The sequence below is a fragment of the Anolis sagrei genome, chromosome 2, assembly GCF_037176765.1.
Source record: "Anolis sagrei isolate rAnoSag1 chromosome 2, rAnoSag1.mat, whole genome shotgun sequence".
NCBI lineage: Eukaryota > Metazoa > Chordata > Lepidosauria > Squamata > Dactyloidae > Anolis > Anolis sagrei.
The window spans coordinates 987,749-1,011,758 of record NC_090022.1 but is presented as its reverse complement, the minus strand read 5'-3'; the positions used below and the strand labels follow the sequence as shown (position 1 = coordinate 1,011,758).

General features: G+C 48.1%; 2 protein-coding genes across 3 annotated transcripts in view; both read left to right on the top strand.

The window, feature by feature from the left end:
• The window catches only part of LOC132764002 (zinc finger protein 214-like), a 353,977-nt gene that overhangs the window by 46,365 nt on the left and 283,602 nt on the right, over positions 1 to 24,010 (top strand). Inside the window, exon 1 of one of the 2 annotated variants that reach the window (XM_067464884.1) lies at positions 6,208 to 6,242. The exons of the other annotated variant lie outside the window; for it this stretch is intronic. The gene's annotated coding sequence lies outside the window, so the exon portion shown is untranslated. Of the gene's footprint in view, positions 1 to 6,207; positions 6,243 to 24,010 lie in introns of those variants that run through there. 2 annotated transcript variants of the gene reach the window in all.
• Positions 6,218 to 21,298, top strand: LOC132766284 (zinc finger protein 227-like). The gene is made up of 2 exons (XM_067464925.1): positions 6,218 to 6,242; positions 18,248 to 21,298. Exon 2 carries the CDS (start codon positions 18,536 to 18,538, stop codon positions 19,925 to 19,927), a length of 1,392 nt encoding a protein of 463 aa, XP_067321026.1. The 5' UTR covers positions 6,218 to 6,242; positions 18,248 to 18,535; the 3' UTR covers positions 19,928 to 21,298.

Sequence of the window (24,010 nt, the reverse complement as noted above, 5' to 3'; positions counted from 1 at the left end):
AGTTGGACGTCATCTGCGTACAGGTGACACCGCACCCCGAAACTCCGGATGATCTCGCCCAGCGGCTTCATGTAGATGTTAAACAGCATGGGGGACAGTATGGAGCCCTGAGGAACACCACAGGTCAAGGGCTGTGGTGTTGAACAGGAGTCCCCCAATAACACCTTCTGGGTGCGACCCTCCAGAAATGACTGGAGCCACCGCAAAGCGGTGCCCCCAAGGCCCATCTCTGCAAGGCGTCCCAGAAGAATACCGTGGTCGACGGTATCGAAGGCCGCTGAGAGGTCCAGAAGCACCAACAGGGACACACTCCCCCTGTCTAGCTCCCGGCGCAGATCATCCACTAAGGCGACCAAGACCGTCTCAGTACCATGTCCCGGTCTGAAACCATGTAGAAAAAGATGGATAGGAATGCATGACACTTACCTCCAGTGTGTAATGAGACACTTCTTAATAGACACGTGTTCACAGCACAATAATCTCAAGGGTTAAGACAACAGAGAAGATGGCGTGACAGGGACGGAATCTGGAGAGAAGGATGGGAGCGGCTTGTATGTGCCCGTCCTTCTCTGCCACGCAGCTTGCTATCTGCCATTGGTTAGAGGCCGTAACGAAATAGCTAATTATAATGTATGTTTCAAAAATGTTGATTAATGTTACGATGTAAGTGCAGGCCATCTGATGTGTCGCCTGAGCTGAGGCGTTGCCATAGCGACGGAACCGGCTGTGAGAATGTGTCCAAGTGAGAGAAGCCAAAGGGGCGGAGCTAACTGCCACTCGGCCGGGGCAGGCGTTTGGAAAGAGAGCGTTCCTTTTAGTCAGCGGACAAGAGTGGAAGTTGGGTTCTGGTGTGTGGAGACCCTGAACCCGGGGGTTTAAGTCTTCAGAGTCAATTGGGCCTGTTTAAATTGGGAATTGGCTCGTGATCTCAGGGGAAAGCGGAAGGGAGAAAAAGGCACCACCACTCCTTTAGTCTCCTTGTTTGAGAGGGAGAAGAAAGTGGCAGGAGATCTGTACGACCAAATTATAACGGTAAAAGAAGAAATAGTAGAGGAAATTTTCCAAACATGGAGATGGGACACGGAAATTGAGAGGGAAGACATCCAAAGGGAAATAAGTAATATAGCAAAAGAAAAGTATATTGTATTAAGGGAAGCAAGAAGGAAAATGCTACAAAAATGGTACAGAACTCCTGCACCACTTTCACGCTGTGTACCAGGGATCAAGGAGAGGTGTTGGCATGGCTGTGAACAAAGAGGGGTGTTGAATCCTGTTGTTCATTCGTTCAGTCGTCTCCGACTCTTCGTGACCTCATGGACCAGCCCACGCCAGAGCTCCCTGTCGGCTGTCACCACCCCCAGCTCCTTCAAGGTCAGTCCAGTCACTTCAAGGATGCCATCCATCCATCTTGCCCTTGGTCGGCCCCTCTTCCTTTTGCCTTTCACTTTCCCCAGCATCATTCCCTTCTCTAGGGGTGTTGAATCCTATGATATGGGAATGTGATCAAGTGCAAGGATACTGGGAAAGGATGGAAGGGGAAATCCATGGCATGTTAAATTTACAAATAGTAATAATTAATAGAAATATACTACATGTACGGATAGCAGGAGTGAAGAATATACAAAAGGAAAAAAGGGTTGACACGTTAATCGCTTGTGCACAAATTGTTGGAAAGACAAAACAAAATGGATGCTGATTAATTGGTATAACTATGTCGTGAATATGCTAAATGTGGAAATAACACATTGCAAATGGAATAATATAGATAAAATTGAAAAGGTCCCAATAACTAAGAGGATGTGGGAACCGGTTTGGAATTATTTAGAGAATGTGTTAAGATAGGGAGTAGAAAAATTAAGACTCAGGCTGATATTTCAAATGTAACTTCTGTAGTTTGATGTATAAATGGCATGTGCAAGGAGGGGAGGGCGGGAGTGGGAAAAACCCATAAAACAATTTTTTAAAAAGTCTCCTCGTTGTCCTGGTGATTTATTGATTTATTTCGAGCACTTTTACCCCGCCCTTCTCAACCTTCTCAACCTCTTTTTTTTTTGGGGGGGGGGGGGTGACTCATTGGCAGCAATTCAATGCCGCATAATAAAATACGAAACAGCAATTATAACAGCTAAAAGCATAAACATTAAGACATAAAGATGAAAACGGTATACTTACAGTCCATTGAGCTCTTACCAGTCTGGTGGCCATTTATCTACCCGTTTACTATGACTGAGTACTCCGTTTAACGTACCCATAATCCACTTCCAAGCCATAGTCATCATTGTCAATTGTCCTTTTAACCTAATTGCCCGAAGGTCTGGTCCCACATCCACGTTTTTACCTTCTTTCTAAAGGTGAGGAGAGATGATGACGATGTAATTTCCCCGGGAAGTTGGGGGCCACCACCGAGAAGGCCCTGTTCCTTGTCCCCACCAAACGTGTTTGAGACAGAGGCAGGGCCGAGAGCAGGGCCTCCCCAGAAGATCTTAAATTCCGAGGTGGGCCGTAGAAGGAGATACGTTTGGACAGGTATGCTGGACCGGAGCCCTATACGATTTTATAGATCAAAACCAGCACTTTGAATTGTGCTCGGAATTGGATCGGCAGCCAGTGGAGCTGACTTATATGTATGTGTCGTTTGTTTGTCATATTTTACAGAGGCCTTGCCATTATTGTCTGCATATGCAGTCCATCCCCATCCTTGTGTGAACTTATTCTGTTTGAGAGTATCTTTATATATTAAAAGAAGACCTGTACATAGTTATAGGTAGCAAATAAATCAAGACTAAAACCCCCAAGTCAGAACTCAAGAGTGTTGCTTCCAAAAGATGAGCTCCTTTACAAGGCCAGAGGCCGTGACACTGTGACCAAGATTCTGCGCTGAAACCGGACCATTGGAAGAGGGGACTTCCCACCCACGGACTCCCCATCCCAGCGTGCGCTTCCGTTCTTCAGTGGGTCGTGGAGTCCATCCCCGTTCTGCTCCAAGCAGCATCTCCAGCGAGAGCATCCTCCGCAGGTCGCTCTCCGGCCTCTTTTTGGGGTCATCCAGGGAGAGGAACCCCCTCCTCTCTCGGCCTTGCCTTCTCACCCAAATATAAGAATCACATAATAGTAGAGTTGGGTGAGACCACGTGGGCCATCTAGTCCACCCTCTTCTTCCATGCCGGAAAAGCAGAATCCCTTGGCAGAACGCCATCCGCCAGGTGAGCAAAGGCGCGCTCAGAATCCCACTGGCTATTTCTGCTGTTGGCGCATCACACTCTTGGCTCCTGTTCCACTTGCTGTCCACTCAGACTCTTCCCAGATCTTTTCCGCGTGTCACTCTATTGCCGAGCCAGGCACAACCCATCCTGTCTCTGTGGATTTCTCTTCTTTCTGCCTGAGTGAAGTCTTCTCCTGGTTGGAGTTCATTCTGTGAGTGTTGACCCAGAGTTCTCCTCTGTTGCGGTCACTGTGTGGATTCTGGTCCTCCTTCTGGAGTCCTCGCTCTCCACCCTTTGGGGCTGGTCACTTCCCTCATCACAAACCCACCTCACATTAGCGTTCTCTAGCCCACCTTTGACTCGTGTGTTTGCCAGAAGAGGATCATGGGGGACCTTGGCAAAGGCCTTACTATTCTTGTATCATGTCAGAAGCGACATACTGCAAATCCCTTCTGGCGTGAGAGGATTCACCGTCTACAGAGATGTTGCCATGGATGCCCAGACGTGTTTCACCTGGGCAACGTCTCTGTAGACGGCAATTTCTCTCACACCAGAAGTGACTTGCAGGGAGGCTTCTCTCATGTCCCCAGAAACTGGTGCTGATAGACAGGAGCTCACCCCATCTTGCAGATTCGAACTGGCAACCTTCAGGTCAGCACCCCAGTGTTCAGATCAGCAGTCCAGCCAGCACAAAGGCTTGACCCATTGCGCCACTACAAAGGCCTGACTGAAATCAAGAAATTCACTCTCACGAGCTTCACACAGTAGCTTTACACCTGAGGCCTTCAACCCAGGGCTTCTCTCACACCGAGGTCTTCTCTCACTGAGGTCTTCTCTCACTGAGGTCAACTAACGCTGAGGCCTGCTGAGCTACAGGCACACCTGCTTATATTCAACTGCATCCATTTAACCTTTCAGAGCTTGACTTACATTTTTGTCAGTAAGTATAGCTCAGGGTTTCTCGACCTTCCTAACACCGTGACCCCTTCGAATCAAAGAGTTGGAAGAGACATCTCCTGGGCCATCCTCCAGTCCAACCCCATTCTGCCAAGAAGCAGGAATATTGCATTCAAATCACCCCTGACAGATGGCCATCCAGCCTCTGTTTCAAAGCTTCCAAAGAAGGAGCCTCCACCACACTCCCTCTGGGGCAGAGAGTTCCACTGCTGAACGGCTCTCACAGTCTGGAAGTTCTTCCTCATGTTCAGGTGGAATCTCCTCTCTCGTAGTTTGAAGCCATTGTTCCCTTGCGTCCTAGTCTCCAAGGAAGCAGAAAACAAGCTTGCTCCCTCCTCCTCCTCCCTGTGGCTTCCTCTCACATATTTATACATGGCCCTCATCATGTCTCCTCTCAGCCTTCTCTTCTTCAGGCTAAACATACCCAGCTCCTTAAGCCGCTCCTCATAGGGCTTGTTCTCCAGACGCTAGTCTCCAAGGAAGCAGAAAACAAGCTTGCTCCCTCCTCCTCCTCCCTGTGGCTTCCTCTCACATATTTATACATGGCCGTCATCATGTCTCCTCTCAGCCTTCTCTTCTTCAGGCTAAACATGCCCAGCTCCTTGAGCCGCTCCTCATAGGGCTTGTTGTCCAGACCCTTGATCATTTTAGTCGCCCTCCTCTGCACCCCTTAATACAGTTCTCCATGTGGTGGTGACCCCCAACCATCACATTATGTTTTGCTACTTCACAACTGTCATTTTGCTCCTGTTATGAATCTTAATGTAAATATCTGATCTGCAGGATATATTTTCATTCTCTGGACCAAATTTGGCAAAAATACCCAATATGCCGAAATTTGAATACTGGTGGGGTTCGGGGGACAGATTTTGTCATTTGGGAGTTGCAGTTACTGGGATTTATAGTTCACCTACAATCAAAGAGCATTCTGAACTCCACCAAGATTGGACTCGAACCTATCTTGGCACACAGAAGTCCCATGACCGACAGAAAATACTGGAAGGGTTCGGTGGGCCTTGACCTTGAGTTTTGGAATTGTAGTTCACCTACATCCAGAGAGTCTGTGGACTCAAACAGGGATGGATCTTGATAATAATCAATATGCCCACAAGTGAACACTGGTGGAATTTGAAGGAAGTAGACTTGTCCAATGGGAGTTGTCGTTGCTGGGAGTTATAGTTCACCTACAATCGAAGAGCATCCTGAACCCCACGAACGACAGAATCGGGCCCAACTTCCCACACAGAACCCCAGTAACCCACAGAAAATATTACTGTGTTTTGTGATGGTCTTTGGTGACCCCTGGGACACCCCCTGGAACCCCCACCCCCCCACCCCCACTCGGGGTTGAGAAACACTGGCCTAGCTCGTTCATGTTTCCTATTTCTGACCCAGAGAGAGAGAGAGAGAGAGAGAGACTGAAGGGGAGGGAGGGAGGGAGGGGCCAGGCTTGTGGACTGGGCTGAGTGGTCATTGGGTGAGAGTGTGGTCCATCTCCAGCCTGGCTGCTCTCCCTCCCTCCCTCCCCTCCTCCCTCTCAGAATGGCAGGAATGGGCAGCAGCAGCAGCATCCAGAGGGAGCATCCTCCCGGGAGGCCGGGTCTGCCTGGAGACTGGTGACGCTGAGAGCGGAGGCCCATTCCCATTGGCGCATCCCAATGGGAAGGAAGGAAGGAAGGAATTGGAGTGGCAGAAGAAGGAAGGAAGGAAGGGCGGAGGAAAGCGCTCGGGAGGGGGAGTTTCTGCCCGGAGACCGGTGACGCGGGAGAGGGAGGCGAATTCCTATTGGCGGGCGGGCGGGTGCTGAGCCTTTGGAGGAGAAGGAAGGAAGGAAGGAAGGAAGGAAGGAAGGAAGGAAGGAAGGAAGGAAGGAAGGAAGGAAGGAAGGAAGGAAGGAAGGAAGGAAGGAAGGAAGGAAGGAAGGAAGGAAGGAAGGGAGGGGGCGCTCTCGCTCCTGACTGGCCAGCGCCGCCAAGAAGCCCCGCCCCTCTCTGGGCGCCCAGCCCCCGCGCGGCAGCCATCTTTGGTCTTGGCGGAAGTGCAGTGTCCTTCCCCGTGAGGAGGAGAGCCCTTCGAGTGCGGGTGAGTGAGTGAGTGAGTGTGAGTGGCGCAGGCCTGCGTGGCCCTTGCCCTGGCCTTCTTGGCCTCCTCCTCCTTGGGGCTGGGCCCTGGGCCTGGGCCACTCCACAGCACGGGCCAGCCTTCTCTCTTCCTTTCTTTGTTGACCACATGGGTCAGCCGCCCTTCTCTCTCTCTCTCTCTCTCTCTCTCTCTCTCTCTCTCTCTGTGCCTTCCTGCTTGACAGAAGGGGGTGGGAATGGATGGCCTCGAGGGCCCCGCTCGACTCCCTCCTGCCCTGACCACCCTGGACGGGGGGGGGGGGCTTTCCTGGGGGTCCAGCGGGGGGGGGGGGCTCCTCCTTCCTTCCTTCTCGGGAGGTCTCTCAGCAGAGGCTGGGTGGACATCTGTCGGGAGGGCTTGTGCGGTGTCCTCCTCCTTCCTGGGCTGGGGGACCTTGGGAGTCTCTTCCCACTCTGTGTCTCACCATTTATTCATTTACAATTATTATTTATTTATTTATTTATTTATTAGATGCACTTATTGACTGCCATTCTCAGCCCTTACGGGCGACTCATGGCGGTGTACAGTACACATAAAAAGACAGTTACAGAGGCCAGTATCAACAACATATGACTATACAACAAATACAAACTACATAAAAATCCGCTTCGTCTCTTAGTAGAATCATAGCCAGTCTCATCTTCCTTATACCATTCCAGTTCTCATTACCGTAATGTTGTTGCTTAGCACTTAATTAAACGCCCTCTCGAACAGCCAGGTCTTAAGGCTTTTTCGAAAGGACATGAGGGAGGGCGCCTGTCTGATGTGTGCCGGGAGAGTGTTCCACAGCCGGGGGGCCACCACCGAGAAGGCCCTCTCCCTCGTCCCCGCCAGCCATGCCTGTGAGGCAGGCGGGACCGAGAGAAGGGCCTCCCCAGACGATCTCAAGGTCCTCGTGGGCTCGTAGGCCAAGATGCGGTCAGAAAGGTATTTTGGGCCAGAACCGTTTAGGGCTTTGTAGGCCAAGACCAGCACCTTGAATTGGGTCCGGTAGCAAATCGGCAGCCAGTGGAGCTGGGACAACAAGGGCGTTGTGTGCTCCCTGCTACCCGCTCCAGTTAGTAACATGGCTGCCGCACGCTGGACCAGCTGAAGCTTCCGGGCCGTCTTCAAGGGCAGCCCTACGTAGAGCGCGTTGCAGTAATCCAGGCGGGATGTGACAAGAGCGTGTACCACCGTGGCCAAGTCAGACTTCCCGAGATACGGGCGCAGCTGGCGCACGAGCCTAAGCTGTGCAAATGCTCCCCTGGTCACCGCTGAAACCTGGGGGTCCAGGCTCAGCGATGAGTCCAGGGTCACACCCAAGCTGCACATCTCTCTGCCGCCCTTCTCACCCCGAAAGGGACTCAGAGCCGCTCACAAGATGCATTTACGTACAATATATTATGTTATTTGCATTATCTATTACTCTATTGTACTCTACCATTGTATGGTAATATTATTAGAAATATTACATGTTCTATAGTATACATATGTATAACATATTATTATTATTATTAGAATTATGTTGTATTACATTATAATGTTATAAATATTATATGTATACACAATATATCACATTATATTATATTATGCCCATAGTACAATATCAGTATTGTATATGACTCTATTGTACTCTACCATTGTATGGTAATATTATTAGAAATGTTACATGTTCTATAGTATATATATGTATAACATATTATTATTATTATTATTATTATTATTATTATTATTAGAATTATGTTGTACTACATTATAATGTTATAAATATTATATGTATACACAATATATCACATTATATTATATTATGCTCATAGTACAGGATTAGTATTATGTATTACTCTATTGTACTAGACCATTGTATTGTAATACCATTAGGAATATTACATGTCCTATAAATGCTGCGCCACAATCCTGGTGCACCATTCATTGATTGACGACACCTCCATGCCGCCCTTCTCACCCCGGAGGAAGGAAGGAAGGAAGGAAGGAAGGAAGGAAGGAAGGAAGGGGACTCAGAGTGGCTCACAAGAGGCATTTGCATACATTATATTATATTATGTCCATAGTACAATATCAGTATTATATATTACTCTATTGTACTCTGCCATTGTATTGTAGTATCATTAGTAATATTACATGTCCTATAAAATATATATATTTATAATATCATGTTACTATTATTAGGATTGTATTGTATTACATTATAATAGACTCATAGAACCCTAGAGTTGGAAGAGACCTCATGGGCCATCATCCAGTCCAACCCCATTCTGCCAAGAAGCAGGAATATTGCGTTCAAATCACCCCTGACAGATGGCCATCCAGCCTCTCTTTAAAAGCTTCCATATAAATATTATATGTATACACAATATATTATATTATTAGGATTATATTGTATTACATTATAATATTATAAATATTATATGTATACACAACATATTACATTATATTATATTATTCGCATAGCACAGGAGTCAAGCTGGGACTGTCGCGGTTGGTGCCCTGTGGTGATCTTGGGGGCAAGAGGGCAGTGCCAAAGGGGGCTCCCCCCTCCCTCCCTCCCCCCTCCCTCATCCCCCCCCCCTTGGAGGCCCCCTCTCTCCCCTCCTTCCTTCCTTCCCTGCCCAAAGCAGACCCTTCAAGGAGGGGGAGGGAGGGGGTTGGCCCCGAGGAAGGAGGCTGATGGAGGGGGGAAGGAGGGAGAGAGACCCTTCCCCCAATTAGGGGATCAGGATGAAGAGTGAGACCCGCCTGGTGTGCCCACAGATAGGGAGAGGCTGGCCTTCCACGCTCTTCAAGGAAACCATGGGGAGCCATGTCGCTGGAACCGAGGCTCACGGGACTGGCTTTGCCCAGATTGGAATGCTGAAACCCGGCCTGGATCCGCACTTCCCTCTCTGCCAGGATCTGGCCCCACATCCTCTGCCTTGAACTGGATTCTGGGAGTCCATGAAACCTGGGATCAGATCCTGAGAGAGAGGGCGTGTGGACGTTGCCCGGGACACGCAGCTTGACTTCTCTGCCCTGTGAAGCCACAATGCCCTCCCCCCCTCCCTGTTGTCCTTCTGGCTAAAACTTCTTCCTTCGGACAGGCTTTTGAAGAGGGAGGTTTTGAAGATCAAGTCTTAGGGTGTTGTGGTGTTTCAATATTTTTGATGGATGTTACCTGGAGCTTTTTTAGTGCTGTTATATTATATTATTGGGATTATATTGTATTATATTATAATATTATAAATATATGTATACACAATATATTACATTATATTATTTGCATAGCTCAGGAGACAAAGTGGAACTGTCTTCCGGCCCCTCTCTCTTCACTCTGCCCCAGAGCAGCGGTTGGTGCCCTGCCATGATCATCGGGGCCAGAGGGCAGTGCCAAAGGGGCCCCCTCCCTCCCTCCCTCAGACAGGCACTCGGCAGCCCTTCATTCCTCCCCCCTGGAGCCCCAATCCCTCCCCTCCTTCCTTTCCCTACCCAAAGCAGACCCTTCAAGGAGGGAGAGGGAGGGGTGGTGGTCCCAAGGTAGGAGCCTGGTTGGGGGGGGGGAAGAGGGAGGGAGCCCCTTCCCCCAATTAGGGGTCCAGGGCGAAGAGTGAGGCCCGCCTGGTGTGCCCACAGATAGGAGACAGGGAGAGGCTGGCCTTCCACGCTCTTCAAGGGAAACATTGGGAGCCATGTGGCTGGAACCAAGGCTCACGGGACTGGCTTTGCCCAGCTTGGAATGCTGAAGCCTCGGCCTGGATCCGCACTTCCCTCTCTCCCAGGATCTGGCCCCACATCCTCTGCCTTGAACTGGATTCTGGGAGTCTGCGCCACCAAATCACCCGGGATCAGATCCTGAGAGACAGGGCGTGTGGACGTTGCCTGAGACACGCAGCTCGAATTCTCTGGCCTGGGAAGCCAGAATGGCCCCTGGTTGGGGGGGGGGGGGGTGAGGGAACCCCTTCCCCCAATTAGGGAGCCAGGGTGAAGAGTGAGACCCATCTGGTGTGTCCACAGATAGGAGACAGGGAGAGGGAGAGGGAGAGGAAGGCCTTCCACATGCTTCAAGGGAAACATTCGGAGCAGTGTCACTGGAACTGAGGCACACGGGACTGGCTTTGCCCAGTTGGGAATTCTTCAGAATGGCCTTTAGTTGATCCAGCTTGCCCTTGGCACTAGGGATTAATCCATCCAGAATTTCAGCGGTTTCATCACTTCTGTACATTCGGCCAACATCTTCTTATGTTGTTTTCCTTTCTCCATTTTAGGAGGTTTCCACTGAACATTGGATTTCTCTAGGTTCTTGTGGGTTTTTTCGGGCTATAGAGCCATGTTCTAGAGGCATTCTCTCCTGACGTTTCGCCTGCATCTATGGCAAGCATCCTCAGAGGTGTGATTGGATTTCTCCTTTATCCAATTGATGTCGCAATTGGTAAGTTTTGAAATAAATGTCTTTAGCAAACAAACTCCTCTATTTGGCAAAGCTTCAGGGAGACGTTTGATAAATCAGTGAGCGGTGCTGACTTCTCTTCGATTCAAGGCCACGCTGAAATACCTCCCTCCTTTCCTTCCTCTTCTCTCTCTAAACCAAAAAGTGACAAATCAGGATTGCACTGAGACTGGGCCTCTTTCGTCACAAGAACAACTGCACTTTATCTTCTATTTCAAAACTTAAGTTGAAAACAGCTGCAACTATTATGTGCATGTACATCTCTCCTTCAATGGCGATCCATCTAGGGCAGTGGTTCCCAACCTGTGGGTCTCTCCCCAGATGTTTTGACCCTAAACTCCCAGAAATCTTAACAGCTGGTCAACTGGCTGGATTTCTGGGAGTTGTAGGCCAAAACACCTGGAGGGACACAGGTTGAGAAACACTGATCTAGGGAGCTGCAATCCCCCAGGAGACCCTCAAAACTCACAGCTTCCCCCATCGACACCACTGTTGCCCAGTTTGCAAAGGTCCGCACTTCTCCTGGGCTTATTGATGTGTAGCCAGGGGAACTCCTGCCCTCATTTTGAGCTCGTTGGAGGCACTAATCTTGCTAAGGACTACGGACAGAGCTTTTGGTCAATTAGTCTGCTGCCATTCCTAAACCGGAAGTCCAAGTTGAGGTCTTTGAATATTGATTGTTTGTAATTAGACATCCATGCATCAGTATTGCTTGCCAAATTGGATGCTCTGAGGAAGGTCACGTGACTTGCAGAACTGGTGCCACATGTGGGGTCAAGCCGGGCTGCGTTCTGGCGAAGTCATGTTCTCGTTATGTCATTGCTTAAGTGGGAGGAGTTTCCGGGGCTCCTTTCTCCCTCGTTTTTGAGCTGTCGGGATGAAACTTGCTATAATGGTAGACCACTGTTAGCCCCCCCCCCCCCCCCCCAAATTTCAGACCATTCAACTCATTCCCTGATTTTGGGGAATTCTAACCAACATAAACTTAACAATACTATTTCACAGGAAGACCCCAGAGGCCATCCAGTCCAGCCCCCTTCTGCCAGGAAGGAAAAGCACACTCAAACCACCCCAACAGATGCCCATTCATTTATTTATGACATTTATAGCCTGTCTTCTCACCCTGAAGGAGACTCATTCAGTCTTTGAAGCAACAACAACAACAACAGCAATAATAGAAAACCTGTTGGGTAACCTTTGGAGTTCCTGCCTCTCTCAGCGTGGCTTTCCTCACAGCGTTGATTCAACCCCCAACAATCCCTTTCTATCTCTCAATCCCTTTAGAGAATGAACACGGGTTTTCCCCCAGCACGACTTTTAGGGAGGAGTAGGAGGTGGCACAAGGCAGTCAGGAGGATTCAGGGAAATGTAGTTTGTGGAAGAGAATGTAAAAGGCTCCACCCTAAACTGCATTTCCCAGAACTCTGCTCCCTTCCTGTGTTGATGCCTCATTGTGAATGTGGGCCAGGGACCCCACTCTGCCTCTGATGAACGAAGGAATGGCAGGGATGGGCGGGCTGGACCGTCCCCCGGAAGAAGAGCGAAGAAGGGAGCGCAGAGGGACCCGGGGATGGGCAACCCTTCCGAACATTTATTTATTTACAGCATTTTTGCCCCGCCCTTCTCAACCCCGAGGGGGGACTCCAGAGTGGCCAACAAAGGCAGCAGTTTGATGCCACAATCGATAACACAGTATAAAACCATAAATACATACAGAGTTAAAACAATCGCAGTTAATTATAACCAAATGATAAAACACCAGCCTTTCTCCCAATCTGAAGGTCCAGGTTGTGTGTCCCCCATTGAGGAGGGGGCCTTGAAGGGGGCATGTTTGCGATAAGAGAGAGGGGCCCCCAAGGAAGCTTTTGTGGGGTGAATTCCTCTTGGAGGGGGGAAGAGGAGGGGGAGGGGCCAGGGAGGGAAGGGAAAAGGTAGACCCCCCCCCCCATCCAAAGGATTCGCTCTTAGGCATTAGACTTCATAATCTGGATTGTATGGCAGTGCCGAAGGGGCCACCTCCCTCCCCCCCCTCCCTCAGCCCAAAGCAGACCCTTCAAGGAGGGCGCCTGAGGAGAGGGAGGCCCTGAGGAAGGAAGGTGGTGGGGGGGGGAGCCCCTTCCCTCCATTAGCGGACCACCGTGAAGACTGAGACCCTCCTCTGCCCCAGTGTGTATCCACAGAGAGGGGGGGGGGAGAGGGAGGCTGGCCTTCCACGCTCTTCAAGGGAACCATTGGGAGCCGTGTCGCTGGAACCGAGGATCACAGGACTGGCTTTGCCCAGCTTGGAATTCTATAGACTCGGCCTGGATCTGACCCCACATGGTCTGCTTTGAAGTGGACGATGTGAGTCTACGCAGCCAGGTAACCTGGGATCAGGTCCTGGGATAGAGGGGGGCCTCAGATACTCATGGGATGAGGTCAGAAGGGGAGCTATGGGATACTCCTGGATGGACACAGCTATTCCCAGAGATGGTCACCAGTTCTGCCAGGTTTCGGGCTCCAAAACTGCCCTGGAAAGTGAGATTGAGGAAGCCCAGGTGGAAATGCATAGCGCGCGAGGAGCTTCCCACCTTGGTCTCCCTTCAGCCAGCTCTGTGTTTTTTCCTCCGGCCATCATCCCTTTAGACATCACCCATCCGCCATGTCTTCTTGCTTCCAGAATGGCAGTGCAGGCTCATGTGACCCAGCTCGTAACAGACCAGATGGATTCTCTGCCCTGATAGTCTGGGTGATGCAGCACTGCCGAGGGGGCCCCCTCCCTCCCTCCCTCCCTCAGGCAGGCAGGCCGGCCGGCCCGGCAGCCCTTCATTCCTCCCCCTTGGAGCCCCCCCTCCCTCCCCTCCTTCCTTCCCTGCCCAAAGCAGACCCTTCAAGGAGGGGGGATGAGGGAGGGAGGGAGGGTGGTCCCGAGGAAGGACCCTGGTTGGGCAGGGAGGGAGGGAGCCCCTTCCCCCAATTAGGGAACCAGGGCGAAGAGTGAGACCCGCCTGGTGTGCCCACAGATAGGAGACAGGGAGAGGAAGGCCTTCCACGCTCTTCAAGTCTGATTTGTCGACAAAGACATCTGACCGGGGAGAAGCGCTGCTCTCAAAGATTAATTGACAAGAGGGTTCCTTCAAGAGAGATATTGACAAGCTGGAATGTGTCCAGAGGAGGGCGATTAAAATGATCAAGGGTCTGGAGAACAAGTCCTATGAGGAGCGGCTTAAGGAGCTGGGCATGTCTAGCCTGAAGAAGAGAAGGCTGAGAGGAGATATGAAGGCTGAGAGGAGCCATGTATAAATATGTGAGAGCAAACCACAGGGAGGAAGGAGCAAGCTTGTTTTCTGCTTCCCTGGAGACTAGGATGCGGAACAATGGCTTCGAACTACAAGAAAGGAGATTCCATCTGAACATGAGGAAGAACTTCCTGACTGTGAGAGCCGTTCAGCAGTGGAACTCTCTGCTCCGGAGTGTGGTGGAGGCTCCTTCTTTGTAAGCTTTTAAGCAGAGGCTGGATGGCCATTTGTCAGGGGTGATTTGAATGCAATATTCCTGCTTCTTGGCAGGGGGTTGGACTGGATGGCCCATGAGGTCTCTTCCAACTCTTTGATTCTATGATTCTATGATTCAAGGAAACCATTGGGAGCCGTGCCGCTGGAACCGAGGCTCACGGGACTGGCTTTGCCCAGTTTAGAATGCTGAAGACTTGGCCTGGATCCGCACTTCCCTCTCTCCCAGGATCTGACCCCACATCCTCTGCCTTGAACTGGATTCTGGGAGTCTACACAGCCAAATAACCCGGGATCAGATCCTGAAATAACAGGAGTAATAGTCTTTGAAATAGCAGCAGTGATAGAAAACCTGTTGGGTAAACTTTGGAGTTCCTGCCACTCAACTTGGCTTTCCTCACAGAGTTGATTCCATCCCCAACAATCCCTTTCTATCTCTCAATCCCTTTAGAGAACGAACATGGGTTTTCCCCCAGCACGGGTTTTAGGGAGGAGTAGGAGGCGGCACAAGGCAGTCAGGGGAATTCTGGGAAATGTAGTTTGTGGAAGAGAATGCAAAAGGCTCCGCTCTAAACTACATTTCCCAGAACTCTGCTCACTTCCTGTGTCATCACTTGTGTGTCCCTCCCCCCAGAAACTACTGCTTTCCACCTTGTCTCCTGCACTGTGTTAATAATATAATATACTATTTAATGATATAATATAGATAATATTATAATGTGATACAATATAATGCTAATAATAATAATACAATATTATAATTATATATTTTGTGTTACATGTAATATTACTAATAATATTACAGTATAACGGTATAGTACAATATAGTAATGTATCATATGAATATTGTGTTATGGTCGTAATATAATATACTAGCGGTCCCCTGCCACGCGTTGCTGTGGCCCAGTCTGGTGATATGGAAAATGAAGCAATGACAAAGTGTTGGTTTCTAATATATGTAATTTCTTTATGCTTGTGGATATACAACATTTCTTGTCTCTTTGCCAGTGTTGATGTAGAGATTGCCTGGTTTGCCTATTCTGGAACGTGCAATGTATAATTGTCCTTCTTTAAGGGTCCCTTTCAAATCTATGATACTGCATCTGCCATATACATATATGTGTGTGAGAGAGAATGGCTGGATGTCCCTTTGTCAGGAGGGCTTTGATTATGTTTTCTTGTCCTTATGAAGGGAGTTGGACTGGATGGTCTTAAAGCAGCATTTCTCAACCTGGGAAGTCAAGACCCCGGGGGGGGGGGGGGTCACCAGGGTGGTGTCAGAAGGGTCACCAAAGACCACCAGAAAACACAGTATTTTCTGTTGGTCATGGGGGTCTGTGTGGGAAGTTTGCCCCAATTCTGTAGGTGTTGGGGTTCGGAATGCTCCCTGATTGTAGGTAAACTATAAATCCCAGTAACTACAACTCCCAAATGTCAAGGTCTATTTCCCCCAAACTCCATCTGTTTTTATATTTGGGCATATTGAGTATTTGTGCCAAGTTTGGTCCAGATCCATCATTGTTTGAATCCACAGTGCTCTCTAGATGTAGGTGAACTACAACTCCCAAACTCAAGGTCAATCCCCACCAAACCCTTCTAGTGTTTTCTGTTGGTCAGAGGAGTCCTGTGTGCCAAGTTTGGTTCAATTCCATCGTTGGTGGGGTTCAGAATGCTCTTTGATAATAGGTGAACTATAAATCCCAGCATCTGCAACTCCCAAATTACAAAATCATAATGCTTTGAGTGATGGTCACTCTTGTGTTGTGAGACATTTTGTTACCAAATTTGGTGTGATGCCGTTCATTGGTTCTTTTGTTTTTAAGGTACTCATTATGCACAGAGCATTTTTATATAGATAGATTGTATTTACATATTGCTTGTAAGCGGTTCCCCTTTGAGGTGAGAAGGGCAGCATGTAAATGTCTCAAATAATAAATTCCGGTGTTGATGCCTCAATGTGAATGTGGGGCAGGGACCCCTCTCTGGCTCTGATGAACAAAGGAATGGCAGGGATGGGCGGGCTGGATCCGTCCACATCAAAGGGAAATAGGCCTGTCATCCTCACCTACCATGATATTGGCCTTAACCATAAATCATGTTTCAATGCTTTCTTTAACTTTGAAGAAGAGCGAAGAAGGGAGCGCAGAGGGACCCGGGGGTGGGCAGCCCTTCCGAACACCAGCCTTTCTCCCCATCTGAAGATCCAGGTTCTGTTCCTGCCCCATTGAGGAGGGGGCCGTGAAGGGGGCATGTGGGAGGGGCCCCAAAGGAGGCCCCAAAGATCTGGATGAAGGGATATCATGTTTGAGGAGGTCCAGTTCAGCAGCTAGAGAATGGATTGCGCTTTTGACCACAGAAGGGGGCCTTGTTTTTTAAAACATTGTAGGCAACTCTACAGGTGGCAGAGGGCTCAGATCCCCTCTTGCCCCTCCTTGTCCCCCTGCGTGCCTTCTGCCCGCCCCTTTGCCCTGCTCCGGTGCCTCTTCTGTGCGAGGCCAGGCATCGCGGACCCTCCGTGCCCAATCTGACCATGCTGGGGGTCAAAGGGGATGGTCGCAAGGGTCGGCAACGGCCAAAGGCCCAGCCTTGCAATTTACAGAGTTATATCATCATTATCATCTCTGTCCTGCTTTCTCTCTCTCAAAAGACCCAAAATCACTAACACTAAAAGCAACACAGGATATAATTTAAAGCTGAAAAACACACATTAAAATTAAACATTTGACATTATTAAAAAGTAAACAGTGAAAGCCAGTTAGAAGCCTGTTCTGAGCCATCCCAGGAAAGGTAAGCAGGCCCAACTCGTCCCCTTGTTGGCAATTAAAGCCGTAATCCATGTGTTGCTGAATCACCTGCTGGACGCTCTCAGTTGGGCCAAGACGTTGGAGGGCAATAGGCAGGACTCAGAGGGGGCCGTACTCCCAGGAGACTGAAGAGCCCTCCCCAAAACTAGGAGGCAAAGTGGGCCCCGCAATCTGCCGTTATTGTAGGGAGAAAGCCATGGTACTTCTGATTGTGATGAACAAACTCACTGGTTAATTGGGGGACCATTTACCTGGTGGCACATGGTATACAATGCTCTGCTTAGGAAACAAGCCTGGCACTACCCAGATGACAGACTCAGCTCACCTGGCAGGTGATCCTCAATAAAAAACCCTGCAAATGGGCTCTGAGGGCCAAAGAGGGGATTGTAGTGGATGCGGTGAACTTGATGGCTTTCCTCCTACCCCTTGAGCCATAGCACAAACATAATCTTTAGCACTGGAGGTCAATCCATCCATCCGTCTCCTCTACACCCGTTCTCTCGTGTACTGCTGCTACGCTGAGTGCCTTCCACCCTGTGCTTCTGCATCCCTACCTCCATTTTTGTGGTTTCGGTGTAGAAGTTTGCATTTTCCTTTGTTTTTCTTTTTGCATTTTTTCTGCCTGATGTTTCATACCTTTGTGGCATAGGTTTTGTAAGAATGCAATATGTCAAGAGCCTAATGTGCTCTCAATCTGAGTTGCCTTCGGGCTAATATGAGCGGGGTAGAAATAATGCAAATAAATAAATAATCACTCCAGGTGCCTTGCTATAGAAATGTGGGGTAGGCAAAGAGAGGAGCAGGAACATATTTTTTCCTGAGTTGGGAGAAATCTACACAAGACAATGAAACATTTTTCTTCCAAGACTGACCACTTGGGATTGTCTGCCCGTACAGGTGGTTACTCAAGTTCTGAATTGGGATGTGAGGAAGCGTGATCTAGGCAGGAAATGCTTTGCAACCTTAGACCTTTCTCTGATGACCATATTGTTAGAGGTCTTCCTTTACAACGGTTGGGTTACACTCTGAACACATTGCAGCGCAGTAAATCTCTCATACACAGAATCTTGTGCCATCATCCCCTTTGCATCTCAACAGAGATTTATCTTTCTTGGGCAGTTGGCTCATCTGAGTTGGGCCAATCTTTCCTCCTTCTTCCCCTGCTACAGCACTAGATTATTATTCTTCATCTCCCATGAGATTCTTCTTTTTTCCGCGCCTGATGAGTTTTTCCTCTCATTCTTTTGGCAGGTAACTTCTGCATGAACCTTGAGAAGAACACTTTGCCCTTTACCTTCGGTCTTCAATTAAACTACACAGCGGTGATAAGAAGAACTAATAAGTTGGAGATAATTTATTTCCAGCTACAAACCTGTGTATTCAAGAAGGAAAGGTGGGATTGTGTTGTATAAAGAGGGCCTTGGTAAAGAGGAAAGAAGATGACAGCAATACAAATACTGAGAAGAGGAAATATTGTCCTGTTCAGGAGAACATATCTGTGACGTTCTGGCATAATATTTGAATCATAAATGTAAAAGAATGGAAAATCTGCATTCCTTGTCAAAATCACACACAGGGGAGAAGCAACTTAATTGTATTGATTGTGGAAAGTTCTTCATTGAGAGAAGTTCTCTTACTAAACATCAACGAACTCACACAGGAGAGAAGCCGTATAAATGCATTGAATGTGGAAAGAGCTTCACTCAGAGTGGAAATCTGTATTCCCATCAAAGGACCCACACAGGGGAGAAGCCACATAAATGCATAGAATGTGGAAAGAGCTTCAGTCAGACTGGACATCTGCGTTCCCATCAAAGGACCCACACAGGGGAGAAGCCACATAAATGCATAGAATGTGGAAAGAGCTTCAGTCAGAATGGAGATCTGCGTATCCATCAAAGGGTCCACACAGGGGAGAAGCCACATAAATGTATGGAATGTGGAAAGAGCTTCAGTAAGAGTGGATATCTGCGCTCCCATCAAAGAACCCACACAGGGGAGAAGCCACATAAATGCATGGAATGTGGAAAGAGCTTCAGTCAGAGTGGAGATCTGCGTATCCATCAAAGGGTCCACACAGGGGAGAAGCCACATAAATGTATGGAATGTGGAAAGAGCTTCAGTCGGAGTGGACATCTGCGTATCCATCAAAGGACCCACACAGGAGAGAAGCCACATAACTGCATGGAATGTGGAAAGAACTTCAGTCAGAGTGGAGATTTGCGTATCCATCAAAGGACCCATACAGGGGAGAAGCCACATAAATGTACAGAATGTGAAAGGAGCTTCAGTCAGAGTGTGTCTCTGAATATCCATCGAAGGACCCACACAGGGGAGAAGCCACATAAATGCATGGAATGTGGAAAGAGCTTCAGTAGGGGTGGATATCTGCATTCCCATCAAAGGACCCATACAGGAGAGAAGCCACATACATGTACAGAATGTGAAAAGAGCTTCAGTCAGAGGGGACAGCTCCGTATCCATCAAAGGATCCATACAGGGGAGAAGCCCCATAAATGCATGGAATGTGGAAAGAGCTTCAGTCAGAGTGGATATCTGCATTCCCATCAAATGACCCATACAGGGGAGAAGCCACATAAATGTATGGAATGTGGAAAGAATTTCAGTCGGAGTGAGAATCTGCGTATCCATCAAAGGACCCATACAGGGGAGAAGCCCCATAAATGCATGGAATGTGGAAAGAGCTTCAGTCGGAGTGGACATCTGCATTCCCATCTAAGGACCCATACAGGAGAGAAGCCACATAAATGTACAGAGTGTGAAAAGAGCTTCAGTCAGAGTGGAGATCTCCGTATCCATCAAAGGACCCATACAGGGGAGAAGCCACATAAATGCATGGAATGTGGAAAGAGCTTCAGTCGGAGTGGGAGTCTGCGTATCCATCAAAGGATCCATACAGGGGAGAAGTGACATAACTGCATGGAATGTGGAAAGAACTGTCGGAGTGACAGTCTGTGCACCCATCAAAGAACCCACACTGAGGAGAAAGCACATATTGTATATACTTGAGTATAAGCCGACCAAATATAAGAAGAGGTACCTAATTTTACCACAAAAATTGCGAAAACTTCTTGACTTGAGTAAAGGCCGGGGGTGGGAGATGCAGCAGCTACTGGTAAATTTCAAGAATAAAAATAAAAATAGATACCAATATAATTACATTAATTGAGGCGTCTATAAGTTAAATGTTGCAGTAGAGTCTGCTGGCAACGTTACAACTGATAATAGTAGTAGAGGAGGGAAGTGAGGTGCTCAGGTGTTGGATGAGGAGCAACAAAGAAAGAGAATTAGGGAGATATTCATGTCACCTACAGACGAAGACTCCTTCAAAGGTTTCTCAGAAAATGAAATGAGTGATGAGGAGGAGGGAGATGGGAATAGAGGTATCAAGAGGATTACTCAAGAGCAGGAGTCAGGCGAAGAGCATCAAAGAAAGAGGATTTGGGACATACTTACTGCTCCCACTGAAGATGAGGGTTTTATGGGCTTTACTGGAAGTAATGGGTCTGGGAGTAGTGAGGATGAGGGGGAACCATTGAATTGGACTCAAGTTCAAGAAGTTAGAAATGTCTGCATGCAACCCACGTCCAGCAATACTTTTGAGGGATTTTCTGGGGATTGACAATCTGGTGATACTAGGCAATCATGGGGAGACCTAAGTCTTGACAAAAGATGGAAAAGTTGGCGGGACGGGCGTTGGCGCTCAGCTGTAGTGGCTAAGGCAGCTGACAGTGATGAGGAGAGGGTGGAGGACAACTTATCAACGGATGATGAATTGTAAGATAAATGAAGGCACTGGAGTAATAGAACTTTGCAGTAGGTGAAGTGTCAGTTTCGTGCCTTGGGTCTTGTCAGTGCCGCTTCACTTGTTGGGCTTGGGTCCTAGAACTGCAGGTTGCTGTATCCTTTGTGTATCGACTGGCTTGGATTCTCGTGTACCCTTTGTGTATCGACTGGTGCGGATTTCCCCTCTCCTTGACCTCAGACTGCTTTGATGACGGCGTTACTTCTTTGGACTTTGACTGACTTCTACTAGGATTCCTTCGACTTTGGACTGCTCTTGGATGACGGCTTCTTGTTTGTTTGCTACCTTTAAACTGTGTGATTTTGGGGCGTTTTGCTGGAACTCTTGTTTAACCCAGATTTTTTGCCAGTTTAATTTGGTTTATTTTCCAAGTTTGTTTTTCAAGCTACAAGTTGCTGCAATCCTTTTAGTTTGCCCAGAGGCACTGAAGCAAGTGTCTCTAAGTCCTGTTACTTTGATTAATAAACTGTTGTTTTGATTAGAACTCCTGTGTGTGTCTGGCTCTTAAAGGCATCTGGGTCGCGACATTAAATGTTTCTGAATAATTGCATAAACCTGTAATTTAAGATAAGACTGTCCAACTGTGATTAAATCATTATTCTAACCTTCTTCAGTGTAAATGTGCTTACGTATCCTTCCAATAATCATAAATAGGGTAAAATAATAAATGTAATAATAATAATAACAATGGAGTAAAATGTTAAATGTATAAATAATAATAAATGGGGTGAAATAATAAATGTAATGATAGCGTAAATTAATAAGTGTAATAATAACAACAATGATAGCGTAAAATAATAAATGTAATAATAAGAACAATAAACAGAGTGAAATAACAAATGTATTAATAATAATAAATAGGGAAAAATAATTATATTAACATAAAATAATAAATATAATAATAATGATGGAGTAAAATAATAAATGTAATATTTATTTATTTATTTATTTATTATTCAAACTTATATGCCGCCACTCCCCTGGGGCTTGGAGCAGCTTACAAGAACAGGCTAAAATCGAACACAATTTAAAACAGCAATATCAAAGATCAAAGGCTGTCGAAACAAATATGTTTTACATGCCCTGCAGAAAGCTGATAAGTCCCGCAAGGCACGGACTTCAGGTGGCAGAGTATTCCAGAGTGATGGTGCCACTGCTGTAAAGGCTCTGCGTCTGGTTACTGTTAGACGCAAGGTCTTGACACTGGGAATTTCCGATAAATCTTGGTCCTCAGAACGGAGGGATCTCGGGTTGGTAGGGGGTGAGGCGGTCCCTCAGGTACATCGGCCCCAGACCATGCAAGGCCTTAAAGGTGAGTACCATCACTTTGAAAGTGATCCGGTGCTCAATTGCTAACCAATGCAGCTGGAGTAAGATTGGTGTTATGTGACATCTCATCGGAATTCCCGCAAGATGCCGAGCAGCTGCATTTTGTACCAACTTGAGCTTCCGGATCACCGACAGAAGAAGGCCAGTGTAGAGGGCGTTAGAGTAGTCCAGTCTTGAGATGGCCGTGGCCTGGATCACCGTAGCTAGGTCGTCCCTGGAGAAGGAGGGCCAGCCGTTTAGCCTGCCGCAGGTGAAAGAAGGCGGTTCTGCTCACGGCGGAGACCTGGGCCTCCATTGTCAGCAGAGGGTCCAAAAGGACTCCCAGACTCTTTACCAATGATGATGGGCATAGCGCCTCGCCATCAAGGGTAGGCAGCTGGATATCCTCACTGCCCGGTCGACCCAGCCATAGAATCTCCGTCTTTGCTGGATTCACCCTCAACCTGCTGGCACGCAGCCATCCTGTAACGGCCTTGAGGCACTGATGGAAACAATCGGGTACAGAGTCCGGTCAGCCTTCCGTCTTCAGCACCAGCTGAGTGTCATCGGCGTACTGATAACACTCAAGCCCAAAACCTCGAACCAGCTGAGCAAGTGGTCGCATATAGATGTTAAACAACAGAGGGGAGAGAATGGCCCCCTGAGGAACCCCACAAGATAGAGGGGACCTCTCAGAGACCAGGCCTCCCCTCTCCACTTGCTGTCCACGGTTGTGAAGAAAGGAGGACAGCCAGTTTAAAGCTCTCCCCCTGACTCCAACAGCAGGGGCGGTAACTGGAGGGAACCGAAGAATCTAAATCTGTCAGTTCTTGTGGGTTTTTTTCAGGCTATATGGCCATGTTGTAGAGGCATTTCTCCTGATGTTTCGCCTGCATCTATGGCAAGCATCCTCAGAGGTGAGGTCTGCTGGAACTGGGAAAGAAGGGGTTTATATATCTGTGGAATGACCAGGGTGAGACAAAGGGTTTTTGTAAGTTGGGCTAGGTGTGAATCTTTCAACTGACCACCTTGATTAGCATACAATGGGCTGACTGTGCCTGGAGCAAACTCTTCCTGAAAGGTGATTAGATGTCCCTGCCTGTTTTTCTCTCTGCTGTTTTTGCTGTTGTAATTTTAGAGTTTTTTTAATACTGGTAGCCAGATTTTGTTCATTTTCATGGTTTCTTCCTTTCTGTTGAAATTCGCCACATGCTTGTGGATTTCAATGGCTTCTCTGTGTACTCTGACATGGTGGTTGTTGGTGTGGTCCAGCATTTTTGTGTTCTCAAATAATGTGCTGTGTCCAGGCTGGTTCCTCAGGTGCTCTGCTATGGCTGACTTCTCTGGTTGAAGTAGTCTGCAGTGCCTTTTATGTTCCTTGATGCGTGTTTGGGCAATGCTGCGTTTGGTGGTCCCTATGTAGACTTGTCCACAGCTGCATGGTATACAATGGTAGACTCCTGCAGAGGTGAGAGGATCCCTCTTGTCCTTTGCTGAACGGAGCATTGGTTGGATTTTCTTGGTGGGTTTGTAGATTGTTTGTATGTTGTGTTTCCTCATCAGCTTCCCTATGGTGGTTCCCTTGATGTATGGCAGGAACACTTTTCCTCTGGGTGGATCTTCATCTTGACTCTCGTGGCTTGTTCTTGGTCTTGCAGCTCTTCTGATGTCTGAGGTGGAGTCTCCCTTGGCCTGGAGAGCCCAGTTGAGGGGGTTCAGTTCATCTTGGAGGAGGAGGTGGGCTTCGCAGATTCTTTTTGCACGGTCTGCCAAGGCTTTAATGGTGCTTCTTTTTTTTACTTGGGTGATGGTTGGAGTTTTTGTGTAGATATCTATCTGTGTGTGTGGGTTTTCTGTAAACGGTGTGACCCAATTGTTGA